This window comes from Periplaneta americana, chromosome 7, assembly GCF_040183065.1.
Source record: "Periplaneta americana isolate PAMFEO1 chromosome 7, P.americana_PAMFEO1_priV1, whole genome shotgun sequence".
Classification (NCBI taxonomy): Eukaryota; Metazoa; Arthropoda; class Insecta; order Blattodea; family Blattidae; genus Periplaneta; species Periplaneta americana.
The window spans coordinates 144,501,222-144,523,553 of NC_091123.1; the positions used below are offsets into that span (position 1 = coordinate 144,501,222).

Consider the following 22,332-nt stretch of genomic DNA (forward strand, 5'->3'; position numbering starts at 1 on the left):
AACCCCACACCAGAATAGTCTGATTACACGTAAACGCTCTTGTTTACCTCTTGTTAGAATGTAATTACAAATGGGGTGAGAATAGGGTGGGAATGATATGCCATGGTTTCTGTTTCTGTGTGTTTCCACAATTCTGATGTTCAGTGTTCTGGTATGGGATGTGATGTAGCCTACACGATAGCAATAATGGCAATCCACACAAAAACAAAATAGCACATCATTCAATGTGAGCAGGGTTGTAAAAAAGTTCATGTAACATATTTTCATAACCTACATATGAAGAATGTTTCCCCTAAGTTTTAACACACATTTTTGTAAAACTCTGTAGACCAACAAAAATAAACACATATAATAATAAATTATTATAACTACTTCATTACTTGCTTTGAAGAAATGAGTCCTCTCCTCTATTCAGTCCTCACTCTTTAGAGGATTTTGAACTAAAACAGACATTCACAAGTAGCGGAACTCACTGGTAATGTGGTTAGCATGGCATAAGATCACAGTTTAACACAACAAAAATAAACACAAGGTAAGAATAAACCATGGTTCCTTGTTAGATGCTACAACTGGGTATGATAACATTAGTAATGATGATGAAGCCTATTATTATTATTATTACACTATCTACCAAAAAGTAATTGGGCACTGTTTTTGCCCCTTTAGAACCTCGTGGTACCACCTCTTGTTACTATAACAGCAGCCACCCCGTCAGGCATGCTCTCCACTAGTTTGTGTAGGATATCCACTGGAATGCGTCGCCATTCCTCCTGCAATATGGCTCTCAGTTGGACAATGGAAGTTGGCCGCATTTCCCGAAACCTCAATCGCCGGTCCAATTCGTCTCAAAGGTGCTCAATGGGATTGAGATCAGGACTCTGTGCAGGCCAGTCCAACTGGTGAACATTATTGTCTGCATACCACTGCATAGTAGCCACCGAAACATGGCATCTAGCACGTAAAATCCTGGGTGCCCAATTACTTTTTGGTAGATAGTGTATTATTATTATTATTATTATTATTATTATTATTATTATTATTATTATTATATAACCTTAATCGTTATTTGAGAAAGAACTTCAATTCTCTAACATTTTTCTCTAATGATAATGACTTTTTATATTAATGGTTAAAACTCCTGACTCTTTCACGACAGATCGCAAATGTTTCTTCTCTCTGCGCGTGATTCACCGATTCGTTCCCGGCCTATAATAATTTCCGTGTCTCTTGGAGGTGGTTTCCATGGCAACCGCTTGATTCTCTTGTCCTGGCCACGTCCCATCCCTCTGAACGCTCCAACAAGCGGGAGCATGTAACAAGCAGGGATTCAAGGATTCAAGTAGCCAGTTCTATTTCAGCGGACTTCGGTTCAAGCTGTAAGATGAATAATACTTTTAACACTGAGTTTCTACGCCGATCTGGATTAAATCCAGCGTACTCACAAGTAACTTCAGTCTTCAATGGCCTATTGGCGGTTGTTTTCATTTTAACGACAATGTGATTAAATAATGCCATGGGCACTTTAGTATGCTGATCTATTTCTGACCGAAACATGCTTTTGTCTGCCGTATTAATGATAATTCAGGTGACTGCAGATTTCAGGATATTTTCCGTTCGAAGATGGAGGACTGAATGGCATTCAATTAGGTATTATTATTATTATTATTATTATTATTATTATTATTATTATTATTATTATTATTATTATTATTAGGGAATTTTTTGTATTCGATATTGGAGAAAAAATGGGAATGTAAGGGTACAGTACATTAGTTATTCATAGATTTCAAAAATACTTATGATTCGGTTAAGAAACAAGTTTTATATAACATTCTTATTGAATTTAGTATTTCCAAGAAACTAGTTCCATTAATTAACATGTGTCTCAGTGAAACTTACAGCAGTGTCCGTATAAATAGGTTCTATCTGATGGTTTTCCAAATCACTGCGGGCTAAAGCAAGCAGATGCACTGTCACCTTTACTTTTTAACTTCGCTCTAGAATATATCATTAGGAAAGTTCAGGATAACACAGAAGGTTTGGAATTGAACATCAGCTTCTTGTTTATGCTGATGATGTGAATACATTAGGAGAAAATGCACAAACTATTAGGGAAAACACGAAATTTTACTTGAAGCAAGTACAGCGATAGGTTTGGAAGTAAACCTGGAAAAGACGAAGTATATGATTATGTCTCGTGACCAGAATATTCTACGAAATGGAAATATAAAAATTGGAGATTTATTTTTCGAATAGGTGGAAAAATTCAAATATCTTGGATAAATAATAACAAGTATAAATGGCACTCGGGAGGAAATTAAACGCAGAATAAATATGGGAAATGCGTGTTATTATACGGTTGAGATGCTTTTGTCATCTAGTCTGCTGTCAAAAAATCTGAAAGTTAGAATTTATAAAACAGTTATATTACTGGTTGTCCTGTATGGTTGTGAAACTTGGACTCTCACTTTGAGAGAGGAACAGCGATTAAGGGTGTTTGAGAATAAGGTTCTTAGGAAAATATTTGGGGCTATTGTGTTCTTCACCTGACATAATTAGGAACATTAAATCCAGACGTTTCAGATGGGCAGGGCATGTAGCACGTATGGGCGAATCCAGAAATGCATAGCTATAGAGTGTTAGTTGGGAGGCCGGAGGGAAAAAGACCTTTGGGGAGGCCGAGACGTAGACGGGAAGATAATGGTTAGAATGGATTTGAGGGAGGTGGGATATGATGATAGAGACTGGATTAATCTTGCACAGGTTAGAGACCGATGGCCGGCTTATGTGAGGGCGGCAATGAACCTGCGGGTTCCTTAAGCCATTTTAAGTAAGTAAGTGTTATTATTAGGGAATGTACTTGATCCCAGGAGGCTACAAGATTGAGTATTCCTGGAGTTTTAAAGTGTCTAGCAACGCAAGTAGCTACTTGTCTGCCGGCTCACTCTACTTTTGTTTCATAAAATGTGACCGACAAAACTTGGACCACTTTAACAATTACACTAATAATTACAATTTAAATTATTTAAACTATGTACACTATAATACGCTATTTTTACCGTTTACACTAGAATATGCTATTTTTACTATTTACAATGTAGGCCTACTGCAAACATTGGGCAAAGACTATTTTCTTCCTGCTTAACGGTGCTTCATCGAAGTAAAAGTGTAATAAAAGTTTTGTTATATTTAACATATGTAAAATAACCTCTTAAATTTTGGTGCATCGGTCCCCTTTCACTCTGTATAGAAATATATATCCATTCATCCACTGACTCACTCCATGACGCAATACGCAAACTTGATTAAGACATTGAATCTTGATCTGCATGAATCAGAAAATTCGGACTGACTCTTAATGCAGGAAAATCTCAAGCAAGGCTAATGGGACATCAACATCTGTTATGCAACATTGTTCCCATTTTTTCAGTCAAATTAAAGTGCTTCTTCTGTTAAAAATCTTGGAGCTTACTTATACGCACTTACTAGCCTATACTCCAAATTTCACGAGAAGATACCTGCGAGGGGGGTATGGTTCTTGCGGGGTGAGAGGAGAGGTTCAACTAGTAACTCAGCTCCTCTGAAGGGGCAGGTGGATGGGGATGGTGTCATTGGTCGGCTGGGACAAACAAAGCTTAGTCATTGGCCGGTCGGTTCCATGTTGGGGAGTTGGTTGTAAGAGAAGGGGGAAAAACTCATATTCCTTGCTCGGATCTTCTCCCGAAGTGCGGACAGTACATTAAACACCGAAGTAACTCATAGAAAGAAGTGTTTTCTGTACTTCATTCTTTATACAGCATTCAAAAATTTCTTCCGCTGACACTGAAAAAAAAAAATACTAGTGCAAGTGAACACTTGTAATACTTCATTTTGATTAATGTGATTTTCTACTGATAGTTCGCTCTCGGTAGCGCAGTTGGTATAGCGCTGGCATTCTATGCTCGAGGTTGCGGGTTCGATCCCGGCCGAGGTCGATGGCATTTAAGTGTGTTTAAATGTGACAGGTTCATGTCAGTAGATTTACTGGCATGTAAAAGAACTGCGGGACAAAAATTCCGGCACATCGGCGACGCTGATATAACCTCTGCAGTTGCGAGCGTCGTTAAATAAACCATAATTTTGTCTACTGATCGATCTCAACGTCAATCAGCCACAAAGATTACAGCGTGTTCGTACGTCGTGTATTCGCCTCATCTGCTGACCACATTACCCCATCGTTTCAAACTCTAAACTGAGAACGAAGAAAATGTAGTTCTTTTGTTCTCCTTTCCAAGTCCTTCACAAGTAGACCTACCTACCTTGCCTCCCGCTTCAGTTGCCTATCATCATATAATAATCTCTACACACGCGAAACAGCCATATATTATCCATACCAACATGTAAAACATCCACGTATTCATCATAATTCACTATCTCGCATCGCGTTTGTGGAATACCCTACGCCTACCCAGCGACATCAGGGACTGTCGAAATTTAACGGTATTCAGAAATATACTACGTCAGCTTTTTCTTATTGAATATACAGTACAGGCATGGGAATAAGGTGAGGAGGTATAGATTATCCTGTTCACTCCTTCCACAACAATATTTCGGACGTAGTATCTTGTGTTTACATCAACGAGTAACTACATGAACTTGGCTTCTCTTCCGTTTAAGGGCATATGTACGTGAATGACCACAAATATCAGAAAATGCAGGCTCTAAATTTCTAAAATTTTATAAGAAAATGAACTCACAATTGGACAAAAATTACAAGGTACTAAAACAAGACTAATTAGAACTTAAATATCGGACAAAAGCATAAAAATAGGTTACTAATAATATTTTTCAAATTTCTTTTATCAGAGTGTGAAAAAAAAAAACAAAAAAATTCTGTAGTTACATCATTTGGTAACCATAACATTGTTAAGGTCTCTCTGACATCTTTAATATTTTTCCTGCATGTAATAAACACTTATTTCTGAAAAACAGACTACTCTCAGACATGTACAGTTGTTTATTTTAATACAATTAATTTTCTAATTGTCCTATATAAAATATTTTAAAATTTACATTATGTTTTGTGACCTAATATTTCTATTTTCAAAGATTTGGGCATTATTGTAGTCTATCGTTTGGATAAATGCATGTTAAATCAGTGTACAAAATTTCAGAATTCCATCTCTAATGGTTGTAGAGTTATGAAATAATACTCGTATGTGCGAAAATGTTCAAATTTTGGAAAATTTAATTTAAAGTATAAAGTGAATTCTTAAAAATATTATCAATAACCTCTTTTATACTTTTATCAGATATTTAAGCTCTAATAAGTCTTGTTGTGCTACCTTGTAATTTTTGTCCAATTGTGGAGTCATTTCCTTATAAAATTTTTAGAAATTTAGAGTCTGGATTTTCTGATAATATTTGTGGTCGTTCACGTACATATACCTCAAGGGTGTGCAAAACCAATGCGGCATGTAATTACATTAAACATTTCCAATCAAGTTACATACGCAATTATAGGTATCCATATAATTCATTATAATTAATCACGAATATCGCCTACACTGTTTGGTCAGGACGAATCTATCAAAATAGCCCTAGTCAAAATTGCTATTTTTCAGAACAAGAAAACATAAAACACCACTCCTTCATTTCTCCCTCCACAAATATTCTACCTGTCTGCGTGTATTTATAGTAAGCAAAGATTTACCCCGGTACCATAGCGTTCTAATCAGTGGTGTGTGAAGTGATGGAATATGGCGAGCAAATTTTAGGTTTCGTTTTAATTTGCAAGAAGAGGCCTGTCTTGTTATTATAAATAAAGTTAAAGTTCAATGCCTCAACTATTCAGTTTACATTTAGAATAAAACATAATATCAGACGGCACTTCAATCTTGAACATCAGAAGGATTTTTGGCAAACATGAACTTATAAGTAAGAATTTACTAAAGATTATTTTTTTTGGTCCTACAGAATATATCGTTATGGTAACAATTAATATTAGGGGCGAAAAATTCGCTCCGGCGCCGGGGAACGAACCCGGGTCCTTGGTTCTACGTACCAAGCGCTCTCACCAATGAGCTACGCCGAAATCCAATCCACAGCACCGGATCGAACTCCCCTCCTCCAGTGTTTTTCCCTTTGTGGCCTGACTCCAAGTTGGGCATGTATGTTGACATTTTATTAAGTCAACTGCCATTATACAAGGAGCGCACTCAGTGTGGCCGGGATTCCACAGTAATGTGCACAGTAATCTGTACAGAAATATGCACTATTGCTAGAAGATTTTTTTTATAGCAACAGCAACACAGACGAAACAAGACCTCTGCGCAAGTCGTATGTGGAAGGGCTAGGGCCAATGATCGCTGTGGGGGGGGGGGGTGGTGTTGGTTGAACGAAGCTAGCAATCGCTTGCAGGGATTGGATCATTTCTATCTGAACTCTACTCTACCTTCTACCACGAGCATCTTACCCCTTAGCGGCCTCGAGCTGATGCTACCCGCAATGCAATACTTGTATTTTTGTCCCTTTTTATATTTGTATTTATACTTTTCTTTTCTTACATATTTCTTTTCTCTGTTTTTTGTTTGCTTGTTTGTATTTATATTTCTGGTAGTGGGCAGGGAAGACATGATAAACTTACTGTATCTCTACCAGATTAAATAAATAAATAAATAAATAAATAAATAAATATATCATCGCCAAGCAAAATTAGAAAGGCAACACAAAATTTGCGACAGCATTCTTAAATACGAATTAAGCCTACCACAACATCAGATCGAAATTTCCTCTGAAAGTTTCTCCACGAAAAATAGCCTACATAGTGAAATTTGTAGCGGACAAGGTCGCAGTTGGGCTTCTCTCGGGACTCTCCCGTTTTCTTTTAAAAGGCATCAACATCGCCACCAGCATAGCTCAGATAGTAGCGAGTTTGTCTGTTGATCCGGAATTTCACTCGGGCGTGGGTTCGATTCCCGCTTGGAATGATTACCTGGTTGGGTTTTTTCCGAGGTTTTGCCCAACCGTAAGGCGAATGTCAGGTAATCTATATCGAATTCTCGGCCTTATCTCGCCAAATACTATCTCGCTATCAACGCTAAATAACCTAGCAGTTGATACAGCATCGTTAAGCAACAAGTAAAAAGTAATTCCAGGTGGTCTCGTTTTCATTATGATACTACAGGATTTCTCCGATAACCAGTGAAGTGCGAAGAGACTGGCCTGGGAACGTATGTGATTGCTTGTATTGAAAATGGGTGCATAGTGAGCCTCAGCACAGTCGGCTGGTGTATGTAGGAATGCTCTATGTGAGAGTCTCGTAGCAGTTGACTCAGATGAACGTAGCGCTATGGTTTGCCCTCTCCCTTCAGGATAATAATAAACAGACAGCACGGGTTCTATCTATTGCATTTAACAACGTTCACTTATCCCATCAGACTCAACCCATGTTGGCCCCTCTCTAGTTATGAACTGTCGTATCTGTTCAATGTTCCAGTTTCTTCATAAAAAGAAAGAAGTATGACTACGACCTTACTTGGAATGGAATGTCACTTACACATTATGTAATGTGATGTTTCGTCTTATCTTTTCTTGCTAAAATGTCATCAAACCCCTTTCTTCAGCTCATAATTATTATCACAGTTGAAAAAATTCCTTCATTTATTCCGTATCTTATGTGTCTATTCAGAAATGGCTCAATTTTCACATACTTTAAATTTAATAAAATCCGTCTCTGAATGAGGTTTCTTCACGTAAACCTGTTACGGCTTCAGTTACTAGTATCATTCAACCTTTTTCTTAGTCCCTCTCAGCGGTGACCAAAGTGGGTGTCGTGATTGTATCGTGTAATCACAGACAATCAAACGGGTACGAGGAGTTTCCTGTACATTGTTGTGTGTTTCATTCACGTACCGAAGGGAAGCTGTGGCAGTATCTTGCCGCTCTACAAACTCTGTCTCTGTAAGCAGTAAGAAGTGGTTTCGTAAAGAATGAGGAGAACTTTTTTGTTGTTCTGTCGGACAAATTTACTTTGCTCAGCGGTTCAATTAGGAGTATATAGAACTATTAATTGCCACGCTGAATAATGTATTATTATTATTATTATTATTATTATTATTATTATTATTATTATTATTATTATTATTCAAAGCACGTATGGGCGAATCCAGAAATGCATATAGAGTATTAGTTGGGAGGCCGGAGGGAAAAAGACCTTTGGGGAGGCCGAGACGTAGATGGGAAGATAATATTAAAATGGATTTGAGGGAGGTGGGATATGATGGTAGACACTGGATTAATCTTGCTCAGGATAGGGACCAATGGCGGGCTTATGTGAGGGCGGCAATGAACCTCCGGGTTCCTTAAAAGCCAGTAAGTAAGTATTATTATTATTATTATTATTATTATTATTATTATTATTATTATTACTACTGGCCACTAAGTATGTGTTTCTATAATTCTTCTGTACGTGCATGAATATTGATATTTTTAGATCTTCTCCCTAAAAGGATAAAATTATCAGGTTTTATCTTAATTTTAATCTTCTTAATCTTTAGATGATGTACCTATACCCTTAAGTTTAGTTCTAATATCTGTATTTCTGATCTTATCTGATAGCCGAAAGTTTGCTATATTTCTTAAAAATCCAATTTATACTCTCTGTAGCTTTTTAAAGAAATGAAGCTGTGTTGAGAACAGTGAGTGAAGAAAGAATGATGCTGAAAACGATCAGGAAGAAGAAACGGAATTGGCTGGGTCACTGGCTGAGAAGAAACTGCATACTGAAGGATGTACTGGAAGGAATGGTGAAATGGAGAAGAGTTCTGGGCAGAAGAAGATATCAGATCATAGACGATATTAAGATATATGGATCATATGCGAAGACAAAGAGGAAGACAGAAAATAGGAGTGAAAGACCTGCCCTTGGGGGGCAGAAAACTACGAATGAATGAATGAATGAACGAATTAAATTTTTTTTAATTCTACTTTTTAAAATACAGATTCATTTCCATATACACATGTACTTATGGCCATCATTTTTGTAAAATTTGATCCGTGTCTCTGTACTTTTTAAAAAATTCTATTAATAGTTTCAAAGATTTAATTAGGTACTTACAATCTTTATTATTTTAGTTTGTAACTAAGCAACTAAGACAAAATCAGAGAGATCTTTTCTCTCTTAATAAAAGCCACGTACAGGACTTTAATATAATATCGTTAAAGAGTTTTAATATTGTTTTGTTTTTAAATAAATATATTAACTTCTTGATCATTTTTCAAAACAATTGATTTCGTACTTTTATCCTCGGTATGTACAACTCTTTGTAGAGATTTTATGATACAATAATAATAATAATAATAATAATAATAATAATAATAATAATAATAATGATAATAATAATAATAATCATCATCATCATCATCATATGAATATGTGACACGTTCGAGAAAGGGAATAAGGATTCAAGTGAAGATGGAAAAGCTTTGAAAGAATCTAACTTCTTGTGACATCGATATTAATAGGTGAAGATTCGAGAATTCATGACGAGTGACAAATATATATTCACGCTATTGTCTGTTCGAGCGGTTATATCGCAGGGCCATCGAAATGGAGGAAATCACGTGACAGTAACTTACTTAACGTGGCCCTTTTCTTTAAGTTATTTAAAGTTTACGTAGAAGTCCAATTCCGAACAGCAAATGTTTCGAGGAAATAGCTAAAGCAGTCCAGGCACAAGCCAGCAGAAACGGGAGGGGGGAACCGAGATGCAACATAACCACTCGGACGTACAGTAATTTGCAACTAAAAGTGACACAGTTTGCACGGAATTTCATCGGTCACTGAAGAATGTTGTTTCTTTGCTAGGCCTAACAGCCTCAGTCAGCGTTCTGCGAACTGAGTTGCAACCTCAAGATATGTGCCCTGTCATGGTGTTTAACTGTAAGCCGTTATCTAAATTTTCCCAGAATATTCGCATTCGCGTTTCTGAAATATTATTATTGATAACAGTTGACTAATAAAAACGATGCAACTCTCTGAGTGACGTAACATTGCTACCAAGTTTTATGAAATAAGAATGCACTGATTCACGGTCTATTTTCTTCCTTATCTGTCTTCTGTTTATCACCATCATCACCATCTGAAAATCGTACACCAATAAATAATGTAACAAAAATTGAAGCACAAAAACGCAGATGCAAAATACGACAGAAAAATTGATTTAAAATAGCGTAAAACGTTCCGATATACAAGCAGTTACTTTTGTAAGCTTACAGTTCAAATTATTTTAAATTGAAGGAATCTTTTGTTATGGAAATCTATTTGTAGTACATTCAAGAGGTCAATATAATATAAGCCTAGTAATTTTATATACAGTATTGCTAAATGAGTGTAAACAAGGAAAATTAAATATGTTCTTTCCTGGTAAATTTTGCTTCCATACGTCTGTAAGTGAAAGAAAAGAATTGATGCTGTCGTAAATATGAACTACATTTTTATTATGCCCCTGAAGTTACCGATTTAATATGTTGAGGTGTTCTGAAATTTCGGCAAGGAATACCAAATCTAGCAGACAATTTTCGTCTCCCCAACTACAGAATTTCTATGTCCTATTAACAGTTAATTATTTATTAACATATTGAAATCCTAGGCCAGCAAATATATTTCAAACATACATGACAATATCGGTAGGCCTACTTAAAATATATTATAATATCGAAATATATTACTGCAACTTTTCCTTCATAAAAGCATAAATTATTTTCAGCGCGTCAAAGAGCCGACGAAGCATTTTTCCACGGCTAACCCTCCTTACAGCTCTATAATACTTATGGCAAATCTGGTATTCTTCCCCATATCCTGTAGGAGTTTTTGGAAATGCTGATGTTTTAATGACTTTGATTTTATTTGGTTTGTAGTGTCAACAACCAACTCCATAGGCCTAACATTTTTCATATTTCTTGTTGGTGAATTATACTGGATGAAAGTTATATCATTATCAATCTTTAGTTGTAAAATTATAGGAAATGAAGTTATAAGTTTTAACATATAATAATAATTTATATATCTTTTACAAGGATTGATATTCTGGCAGAAATTCACGTTTCCGTGGGATTTTCAATGGTCGTCATGACATGATACTATGAAGCCAAGCCACCAGTGATATTTATTAGTTACGTTGTGTACACTGAAACTGCAAGTCCGTTGTGGATGGGGGTATAGCTTCTACTACGCTTCACTTGCTTCGTTTTCCAGTGGGCTGACTCGCGAGTCACAAAATGTCGTCGTATGTACTGTATTAAACGTATGAGAATTATTAATTTTTATAACGACACATTTTTAAAAGCAACTCAATTATAGCGACATTTAATCACAACGTAAATTCTTTAAAAATACATGTTGTACCTACATTAAACAACAGTCATTGAGAGGCATTCCTAGAGACCAATACTGTTTTCAGTCACTGTGGCAAAAACATTGTACGGGTCAATAACGAGAACGCTAAGAAATTAGGATTAAGCATATGATAGGTCAAACTCTTTTTCCTGTTGTTACAAAAGTTCTTACCAACAATAGCAGGCCAAGTTGTGTAGCGTGCCGTAAGGGAGAAATTCAGTTCAGACTGAAGCTTCAAACATTCAGTTTACAAATAATTATATATTACATACAATACAATGAAGCAAGGAGCAAGAAAAAAAATTTGTAAGTGTGGAAGATAACATTAATGTTATAAAACAAATCGAGAGTGTAAAAGAAAGCTAGGTAATTATTTTCTTCTGTGTCGAATTGAACGTTGGTCAGTATAGCGGACATCATCGAGGATCAGTGACAGGTTAGGTTTGGCTTGTTCAGGTTTTTGGTTCGCCTTGCATATTATACGTTTTTTTTTTGTAGGCATATCAAAAACTTGAACAAACCAAACCTAACCTGTCACTGATCCTCGATGTCCGCCATACTCACCAACGTTCAATTTGGCACAGAAGTAAATGATTACCGAAAGCTGATTTGTGTCGTGAGTTTCGTTTGGTTAAGGAAGAACGAAGAATGATTTACAGCTGTAGTGTTCTGCGAAACGGAAGCAAAAAAAAAAAAAATAGTATATAGATTTCTTTAACATACGTTTTTAATTGTGAGTACTGCATGTATTCCACTAATTTCTACTATCAAGTACAGTATATTTATTTTTCAAAATAATAATTAAAAAAAACGTTGTAAGTATTAAATAAAATGCATTTCTTCTTTGGGCGAAACTTCGATATTTCCTCACACTACATGTGGGAGACAAAACTTACTGAAATCACTGAAAACTTTTCACATCACTTAGCTATCCCTCAACTAACCCACTAACCTTTTCACACACCTGTCCCTTAGCTATCCGCTCATTTAACCATCTAACCCAGCGGTGACCAAAGCGGGTGTCGTGATTACATCGTGTTAAACGCCAGGAATTGACATGTCTTAAATCATATCCAGGAAGAGAAAGATGACATAAATAAATATAAGGAAGTCAGCTACCTAATGGGGTTTGAAATATCTCGTGCTCTAAGGCCTTTTAATAGAACAGAATTTCTCAAAAGAGTAATGATTAAAATAGCCTAAATAATTTATCCATAAGAAGCTTTTAATTTTGGAAAACTACGAATTTCTCGACCAAGTATTGAGAGAAAAATTTAGAAAATTCCTGATTATATTCAATAGGAAAGTTAAAAAAAGAAGCAAGAAAATTCGTGTATTATTCACTGGCTCTTGATGACAGCAGTGACATTACTGATACAGCAAAGCTTGAGGTTTTTATCCGCAGGATTGATCACGATGTTAGTACAGGAACCACCACTGGCTGTAGTTTTCATGCCAACTACCTTCCCTCCGTCTCCTTACTTCATAGGCTGACTGTCGCATGTAATCACAGTTTTGGTCACCGCTGATCTAACCCATAACAAAACGCAAATCAGACATCAGTTCCGTATATGGTGTGGGGAGGAATCGAAGACTTTCAATTTTATTTGTCGTATTTATTTTTTTCTAATAGCGGCACTCGTTTATTGCTACATCATATCGAGGGTATCATGTCAGAAGGGCGTATCAGCAAAACTTTAGAGCCATTTAAATACAGAATAATTTTTCCAATCCTTATCTACTTAACAGGGTACTTTCTTTGATGCTTCCTCATGTCCATTGTAATTGTCAAACGAATGTTTTCAAACTTAAATAGGTCCCATTAAAATATTTTAATAACGCTGCATTTATCGGTACACCCTTCTAGTATGATGCCCTCGATATCTTCAGTCCCTTCGATGACGTTATAACAGATTTCAACTATAGTTTTAATAATTTCACTACCTTGGCGCGCTTTGTTTTGGCTCATAGTTTCAAGGAAAGCAGCAGCTGCTGGCTTCTCAGTATTATACGAAGTGATAATGAATTTTCTTTCACAATACATGACAAGTAATCGAGTCACATTATTACGTAATATGTATCTACTGTTACAAGCAAACAAGAGTACTTACGACCTTCCCAGCCATTCGTGGAATTTGATGGGTCCCAACGTGGTTTCGGCCCAGAAGTTCGGAACCATCGAACCGAGCCGCATTCTCGCAGTTGCACACCAGACTACAGACTGCGGCTAATACAGCTCCGGCAGCGGAGACAGCTTCCTTGTAAACAAGGAGTTTCACCGTATCAGCTAGCAGACACTGTTATCTTAGCACTCGGCCTGCTTATCGCAGTCTTCACAATGTCGTTCCGTCTGACGCTGCTTTCCAATTTGTCTCTATTACTAGGTCAACAACATAATAATTTGATATTTAATGTCAAACCACCTAACATTTTAGTCATGTTCCACCTTTAAGGTAAGCGTTCACTACATCGTATCGCACGCATCGGACGAATCGTACGGATCGGAAAAAGACTATCTTTGCTGTAATTGTTATGTAACCGCGTTCACTACATCGCATCGTATCGGAAGCATCACCTTTCGGCAATCCCGTCCACGTTTCTCGGATGGGCAACTTTTCCGATGCGTGCGATCATGGCCTTCTTTAATAAATCAATTTTGATTGGTCAACTGTTACTATTATGGTGTGCCATGTTCAGTGTCGCGCCAAAATGGCAGACGGAAAACTTATTTCGCGTGTAGAAAATTGCGAATAATTATATAATTTGAGGCGTTCCCATTACAGTAATGAAGTCGTTTCTTGCAAATATATTATGTAACCAATATTTCTTTCGTTTCTTCCTCTTCAATTAAGACGCATGAAGCAATTACAAATTCTTATTCGCTAACAGACGTAATTAATAGACCTAACCTCAACTCCTCAGCTTTCAGTAATGTCAATATCGTACGACGTCATGTTTTAAACAGCTGATAGGGGAATCCGATGAGGCGATGAGATGGAGCCGTTACAGTGAACGCACTGCACTTAAAATATCCGTTGCGTGCGATTCGTACGAGGAGTGCGATACGATGTAGTGAACGCTTACCTTTACAGTCCTCTCTTTCAATCCACTATCACTATGTTTGCCAACTTTAGTAAGTAAAAATTAGGGACACAAACGTTACTGACATTTTATATAACTAGGCAAAATGATTTTAGTAGTAACAATGAAATGCGATCCCTAATATTTTTTAATGAATATAAAAAATATGGTGAAGAAGTACATATATAGATAATATGACTATGAAAGAAAGATTTGGACTAGCCTGGTTCAGACTGGGGATTTGGAAATTAAGAAGTAATAGAGGCAATATACCTCAAGGCACGTGCCCATTATGTGGACGGAGAGAAGATGACATTCACATTGTTCTTGAATGTCAAAATACAAAAGATATATGGATGAAATTTATAAATGAAAAGTTCCTACAAATAAATAAAGAAATACCTATAAAAACTGAATAATAATAATAATAATAATAATAATAATAATAATAATAACATAAAATTGCAAAAGCAATTAGGTTTATATCTTTTTTTTTACTAAAAAATTAGAATGGAAAGAATAAATGAAATAGAATTTAATGAAAATAAATAAATAAACAAATAAATAAATAAATAAATAAATAAATAAATAAATAAATAAATAAATAGGAAGGTGAACAAATATTGATTGTAACTACATGCTAGAATGAGTTCAGTCTTGCACAAAACTAAAAGCAAGTGCAAGATAAAACAAAAAAAAATTGTTTTTGTTTATTAAATATGTACATAAATTGTAGAAATTGTATTTAAATAATACTATATCTTTGTGTAAAAAATTATTATAAAGTGTGTAATGTAAGAGTTCAATTGATTACTTGTATGTACTTTGTCTGTGATCTATAATATAATAAATATCAATACTGACATTTTATTGCACTAATTTCCACCTATCAATCCACATATTCAACAGTAGTACTCTTATAACAGTAGACTATATTTTAACACAATCACCTCATTTCATATGTAAAAAAAAATAAATAAATAAAAACTTGCCAAAATGATTACAAAACGATGAAAAAAACAAAAGTAAAGTTTGATATTTCCATCTTTGACTTATTTATTTAAATGTCAACAAAGTTATTTTTGCTAATACATCCTATTACACGTGAACGTTTTCGCCCCTTGTTATGGGTATCATCAGACAACTGTGTAGATATATATATATATATATATATATATATATATATATAATGAATAAATCAATATTACAAGAGTTTAACCAATTTTACAAACTTTAAAATTTAAAAACCTTTTAAAAACTTTTTGAAAAGGCTTTCGGATTGAAAAGTAAAGATAATTAATTAACAAAATTACATATAAAATTGTTTTAAAATATGCATATTTAATAATATCATAATAAATTTTACGAAAAATATGCTTCACTATGCTTATTAAATGTGTATTTTGCGCAGTGATGAATATGGGATAACCTGTAAGGTGGTCACTTGTTTGGGAAAGTGGAAAAAAATTAAATATGCATATTTTTACAAAATGTACAAGAAATGTCTGCAAAAGAATTCTGTGATTACATAATTACATAGACTAGGTCACTATATTCATACATCTATCTCTTTCGGAAGTGTTTATGCAAAGATTTTCCCTACGCTACCTGGTTTACGATTAAAAAATAACAATACTATTATGCTTTTAAGTAAGCAATATCCGAGAGAGAAATATTGTCGGAATGTTTAGTATGAGTTTGTATTAACAAAATAATAATAAATATCAACTACAACCGATTAATTTTAATCGACTCGATTATTCGATTAAATTTTTTTGATCGATTAATCTTACAACAGAAATTGATCGATTAATCGATTAGATTAACCGATTAAATCCCACAACACTAGTTTAAACTATCATTTTTAGGAGATTTAGATATTCCTGCAAAAATTGTTAAATGTAATACCATGCGCATCATTAGTCTAAAAGTGTAATAAAACTTCCCCTAGTCTAAAAACATACCCGCTGTCGTCTATACAAAACCCTAGCGAGACCGGTCCTTTGTTATGGCAGTGAAGCTTGGACTTTACACTAAACATGTGCAAGGTGACGTCGCCTGGGCAAGGCACTCTTTTGACAATTCAGAGCAATTCCTATTTTGGAACAGTGTGTTCCGATCATCTGTTATTATCCGGAACTGTTTTGAAAAAGACTGTCCAGTTATTTTTCATAATCTTTCTTACGATACGTTTGGAACCTTACTCCATATTTCTAGAAGGTTAAGCAAAAATATAGAAAAATGCAGCTTAATTGCTGTCTCATTATCAAGCGCAGAGTGTCAGGTCCGTGATTCTCTTGTTCCTCTTTCCATCTCCATTCGAGAATAAAGCAACGAACATTGTTTGAACAAAACCTCCAGGCTTAAAGCTGAAAAAAATTCTATCACGGTTGTAGGTAGAAGTTTTTAAATTTCCTGAAGCAATAACAATATTTCTCTGAATACTATTTCCTTTAAGTTTTCAAGGACAATTTTTATGAACTTTGCAGAGAGCTTGTGAATGGAAGCATCTAATAGCAAGACCAAACACTTACCCGGGACCCACCTTGACGACATTCCTTTCCTAACAGTGGAGTTCCTTTATTGATTTGTTAGCCGAAAGAATCTCATCTGTAAAGACATTCGATCGGGCTGGTTTCCTCGGATTACTTCGGGTTTATGTATCATCTTTACTCTTTCTCTCTGTAATTCGTAATATTTCTAATACTTACACAGAGTCGAAGAAAAATTATTGCATTATAATCACTATAGGTAGGAAGTTCGTATCAAAACAGTAGATTTCAGCTGAGTAACAGCGCTTCGCCCAGCTCCCGCTCGCTACAGACGATACGCAGTTCACATAAACAACGCATAGTATCATTCTGTGGAGCCGTGTACAGTCGTGAATAGTTTGAAGAATACTGTTAATTTATATTAATAGTTTCGGTTTTGAACAAAGTGAGCTATTCTGTAATTATTGGATTATCAAGTGTTGCAGTATGGAGAAATTGGAGAAAAGCCAGCATCTCTTAATAATGAACAAATTCACTGAAACTAAAATACCGGAGAAAATTGCTAAAATAAAACATAAAAGGAAGGAATTATTAAATGAAAGAACAGTTACTGAGTTAACAAGTAAATTCAATTTTGGCAGGTATGCATTTTCTAGACTCACCAATAATAACATTTTGACTTGGTTAGAAACTACTTAGCTATATTTTTTATTTCTAAAGTTAATGGTTTTGAAGGTACGATAAAAGAATACTATGAAATAAAATTAAGAAATGAAGGCTTACCAACGAGAGAGAGAGCTTATACGAACTATATAAGTATTTCTGTAGCGAAGGAGGAATTAAAGACACTAGAACAAAGGAATATTTATATATGCTAGCTGCACATTGAAGATTGAAACGTGAAGTACAACTTAGGCAAGTGAACAAATATTGATTGTAACAACATACTAAAATGAGTTGAGTCTTGCACAAAACTATACGCAAGTGCAAGATAAAACAAAACTTCTTATGTTAAATACTTAAATTGTATTGTATTAATTGTATTAAAATGGTATATCTATGTGTAAAATTATAATGTGTATAATGTAAGGTTTTAAATGATCATGTGTATGTACCTTTTATCTATGAACTAGAATATAATAAATATCATATCATATTATTGGATTAATTATTTATGTAATGTTAATATTATGTATGATTCCAGAAATGTAAACTCGTCTGTTATTAAATAATTATGCAAACAGGAAACACGTTTATTTTTTTCCCGGATTATTCTTCGTTAAATGTTGGTTGAAAGACAAGTTTATTTACCAGCCGTCAATACTTGTTTGTTTCGCTGGTCTGTTGACGTCTCGTTCTGCTATGCATTCGGTTGCGTTACAGCCGAAGTTCATTCAACATCAGAATTACGATACGCACTTCCTAGCTGTCATTACAATACAAATAAAAATTTTTCTTAAAAACAATTAGGCCTATGGGTGTAATATTATGTGCCACATACGAGATACACTATTAGATTCACAAAGTTGTTGTTCACCTGATGAACATAAGAAATACTCCATCAGAATTTCAGATTTGCTCCAGTAACGTCTTGTCACGTAAACCGAATATTTTCAGAGTACAAATATTGTTTTTTTTTTTCGAACATAAAAAGGAGTAGCCATTTTTTGACAAAATGAAAATGTTCATTGATATTTGTTATCATGAGGCTAGAATCACAATTGTATACTTTTTATGTTATTTTTATATATATGCGTAAATTATTTTAAATTGGAAGTTATGAAGTTTATAATTACAAATTATTGTTTTTATTATAATTCGTTTATTGTTTTTTGTTCTAAGGCCGTGGACGATTGTAGCATAAGTTTGGTTACCAATCGGTTTTACATGTTTGGCGTTATGGTTCACTGATATTGACAGCTGCGCTGCTACTTTTCATTCGGTAGAGATATAGTCCAAGCTCACAAAACTTAACAGTTTCGATACCAACTTCCTAGCCCTGATAATCACCTTTCCATCTGACCAACTTCACAGGATTCATTATTTTAAATCTTTCTACGGAAATTACAAGTGATGACATGTGAGTTCTTAAGTTTGGTGCAATGAGGTTGATTCCTTGGTTGGTTGGTTGGTTGGTTGGTTGGTTGGTTGGTTGGTTAAAATTCCACGAGAAGCTGCAGTGCTAGCCTTTGGGCCATTCTTCCGTTAAATCGTCCATATCAGATATCACAAGCGAACGGATCACCATTTAAATGTAAAACTGATTGTTAATTATGTCGGAATACGACTTTCTTCGACAGTAATCCCTATCTCCACTGGCACTAAAAATGTTTTATTGCTGATCCCCAAGGACCCATTGTCCAGAAATTTGCACTGTCTAGCAAATTTAAGTACGGTACTTAAATTACATGTCTTATCAATACGCGTCATGTTCACTGAATGGTTAACACATCAGCCAATAGTTCCAAAATATGGCGGCAACATATCCATTCATTATTACGTACAACAGGTGAAAAATTCTAGGTTTTTCTGTGGAAAGTACTCTATGCCAGAAAGTAAAATCACGTTCCTACTACTCTATACTATTTGTAGTACGCAGTTACTAATGAAAAATTGTGCCTCCTTTGGTCTAGTTCAGCGGTTCTTAAAGTTCGGGGACTCTTCTCACATGATGTGCATTTTGCCGGACCCTTTAGCACATTAACTTTACACTTTTGCTTAATATATGGTAATAAATTTTCTTTCAAGTAAGCTATTTATTTTCCACTTTATAAATTATTACAGACCGATTATTTAGTCCTGACAGCTCGACGAAATGAAAGAGGGGAAGTAATAGGAGTAGTGGGGACAACTCCGGAGTGGAGATAGGAGCGAGCGGTCAATAAAGAAATGCAGTACAGCTTAACTGTACTAGAAACACACCGTTCTACCGCACGTGTAACATCCGATCGCTCTGAATGCAAGCGACTGACTAACCCGAACACCCCTTGGCACAACTTCATGGACTCGCCTGACCCAGGCGCACATTGTTGGGAACCACCAGGATTAAATAATCGTACTGTAGAATTCAAGTTTAGTTCAGAAACTTTGTAAAAATTTGCCTTGTTAATTAATAATACGTAGGCTACATCTATTATCAGGCAGTACATCTCACTTGACGATGTGTGTGTTAGAGGAAGAACAATTGTTTGTAAGCATTTGAAATCTGACTAGTGTAATATGTAGCTAGTAGGCGATGTCTGCAATGGAGGGAAAAAGGAACTGACCACTCTACCCCATTATCTCCTGGCCTAGTTGCCTCATAAGTGGTGCCTTCTGGATGTTGCTTGTGAGTTTCAGACCTGTCTTCGGACAGTTGACTAAACAACAACAATTAATAATAATAATAAAAAAAGTTATAGTTACATTATTTTTGTAAAATTTAAGGTAAATGTATTGCTGGGATTACATCATGTAATCATTATGTTTTTAATAATCAAATAACAAATAAAGTCGGTCTGGGTTGCACAGTCGGTAGAATACTGGCCTTCTGTGCCCGAGGTTGCGAGTTCGATCCCGGCCCAGGTCGATGGCATTTAAGTATGATTAAATGCAGCGGGTTATATCAGTAGATTTACTAGCATATAAAAGAACTCCTGCGGGACAAAATTCCGGCACACCGGCGACACTGATATAACTTCTGCAGTTGCGAGCGTCGTTAAATAAAACATAATTTACAATAACAAATCAAATTGTAGTTTTAAATCCCACTTTCGTGTCCCTGCAATTACATCTGGAACCCCCAGGAGCTCGCGGACCATAGTTTAAGAATTACCGGCCTAGTTCGTCTGTAAAATTACCCTTGATAAGGTGAATTACATGTAAGAACAATTCATAAGCACATCATACATTACATCATCCGTAGTCAAACCACAAGAAAACCACAGAATCCTGCTGTCGTTACGCAATCTTCTGATGCAAATTCTGTCTCTCTGGTGTTTTGCATTGGTTGAACGAAGGTATTCAAATGAAACAAGTTGGGACGAAGGTAGAATTTTTTACGTCTTTCTTCGCACCCAGTATGGGCGCCCGTTTCCGGGATCCGTGGTAAAACAAAAAATTATAGAATTTCAAATGCTTACTTACTCAACAGAACTACGAGCCACAGTCGAACGTTAATGTTGTTAGTAGTTAGACCATGTAGCTTGTGTGACCACGCCCGCTACCTCCCCACGCTACGGGAATGAGGGCGCCGAATTTGCGTATAAAATTAACCGTCCCGAGCAACCTCTCTCAGTAATATCTCGGCATCGAGAGCAGTTACAGACCTGTGCTACCACTCATTTGATTTATAATCACGAGTTCTGCAATAATAAAAGTGATAATCAGGCTTTGAGACTTCGGACCCAATAGAGCAGTTCAGTGGGAAATCCGCATAACGGCGTGCTGAGTATAGTGGTAAAGCGTACAGTGGGTGGGGGTACTGTAGAATGAATGCCAACAAATACGCAAAGAAAAACGCTCTGGATTTGAAGGTTCTGACGAATAATTTGGTTTTCATACAAACCCACTTTCAAACTGTGTCTGAAACTATTACACGGTTAGAAAAGTCAGAGCAAGAGATGCCGGAAGCCCTCAAATTAATTTAGAAAATGATGCAGAGAATTAATGAGACACCAAGTACACCGGTTACTGAACGTGTGAAACAGAAGTGGAAATCAATTTTATGTAAAAATAACGGAGAATAAAGGACTGTGTCTTAGAGACTGCAATGATGTTAGGTTTTTTTCGTTTTGCTATCACGTCATGCGACGTAGAGCGCAGCTTTCCACAGTACAATCTTTGGCAGATAACCGAAAAAGATTTACGTTTGAGACACTGAGAATGTATCTTGTAGTAGGTACATTGCAATTAGGTACTGTAGCTGCACTTCCTAAAGACGACCAATAGGATAAATGAAAAAATTTAAATTGCTACATGCTTATTTCCACCATTAACACTGTGTATAATTGAACATAAATGCTTATAAAAGACAGGAGAATAATTGCTTTTCACATTCTTTTGAAATTGTCATTGTGTGATGTATATTTACTTTCAGAATGTACATATGTGTGTGTTCCCCATACTACCGTACTCTACTCTAAATAGCAACGTTGTTACCTCAACACATCTCTACCTACCTGCAGCGAGTCAACAACCTATAGCGCATGCACAGTAAACTTATTGTATCGGGTCCAAAGTCTCGAAGCCTGGTGATAATAGACATGTACGATAAACTTTGAGTTAACCATAGTGAAAAGGTTTTTGTGAACTGGGACTAATTTCAGATTGTCGCTTCATATGAAGAGTAACTATAAGGTGATCCGTTTGGGTACGCATAAAATAAAAACATCGTAAAACATT

General features: G+C 35.6%; 1 protein-coding gene across 4 annotated transcripts in view; it reads right to left on the bottom strand.

Annotated features, from left to right (window-relative positions):
• LOC138703516 (peroxiredoxin-6-like) overlaps positions 1–22,332 on the bottom strand; it is a 68,193-nt gene that overhangs the window by 36,795 nt on the left and 9,066 nt on the right. For 2 of the 4 annotated variants that reach the window (XM_069831426.1, XM_069831428.1), the window contains exon 2: positions 13,489–13,635. In XM_069831426.1, coding sequence (XP_069687527.1) covers positions 13,489–13,571 — 83 coding nt within the window. In that variant the 5' untranslated portion in view covers positions 13,572–13,635. Of the gene's footprint in view, positions 1–13,488; positions 13,758–22,332 lie in introns of all 4 variants that reach the window. The other 2 variants (XM_069831427.1, XM_069831429.1) reach the window with 2 other exon arrangements.